The sequence below is a fragment of the Eimeria mitis genome, genomic scaffold, assembly GCF_000499745.2.
Source record: "Eimeria mitis Houghton genomic scaffold, Emh_scaff425, whole genome shotgun sequence".
Lineage (NCBI taxonomy): Eukaryota > Apicomplexa > Conoidasida > Eucoccidiorida > Eimeriidae > Eimeria > Eimeria mitis.
In genome coordinates this window covers 14,554-14,780 of record NW_013572574.1, presented here as the reverse complement: position 1 = coordinate 14,780, position 227 = coordinate 14,554, and the positions used below count along the sequence as shown (strand labels likewise).

General features: G+C 60.4%; 1 protein-coding gene across 1 annotated transcript in view; it reads left to right on the top strand.

The window, feature by feature from the left end:
* Positions 1-51: 51 nt before the first annotated feature.
* Positions 52-227, top strand: part of EMH_0011800 (uncharacterized protein) — a gene marked incomplete at both ends in the record, with an annotated part of 954 nt that continues 778 nt past the window's right edge. Inside the window, one exon of the mRNA XM_013499376.1 lies at positions 52-227. Within this exon, the coding sequence (XP_013354830.1) occupies positions 52-227 (176 nt within the window).

The following is a 227-nucleotide window of genomic DNA, read 5'->3' as shown; positions in this document are numbered from 1 at the left end:
CAGGGGGCCCCCTACCGTGTTGGTGTTGGGCGTGAGTTGAGTCATGAGGAAATGTTTCACTGGCATAGACGGCGTAGAGGCCCTTCAGCAGCAGCAGCAGCAACAGCAGCAGCAGCAGCAGCAGGAGCTGGTGCTGCAGCGGAGGAAGCAAATACGGGAAAGACAGCAGCAGCAGCAGCAACAGCAGCAACAGCAGCAGCAGCAGCAGCAGCAGAAGGGCCGTGGGA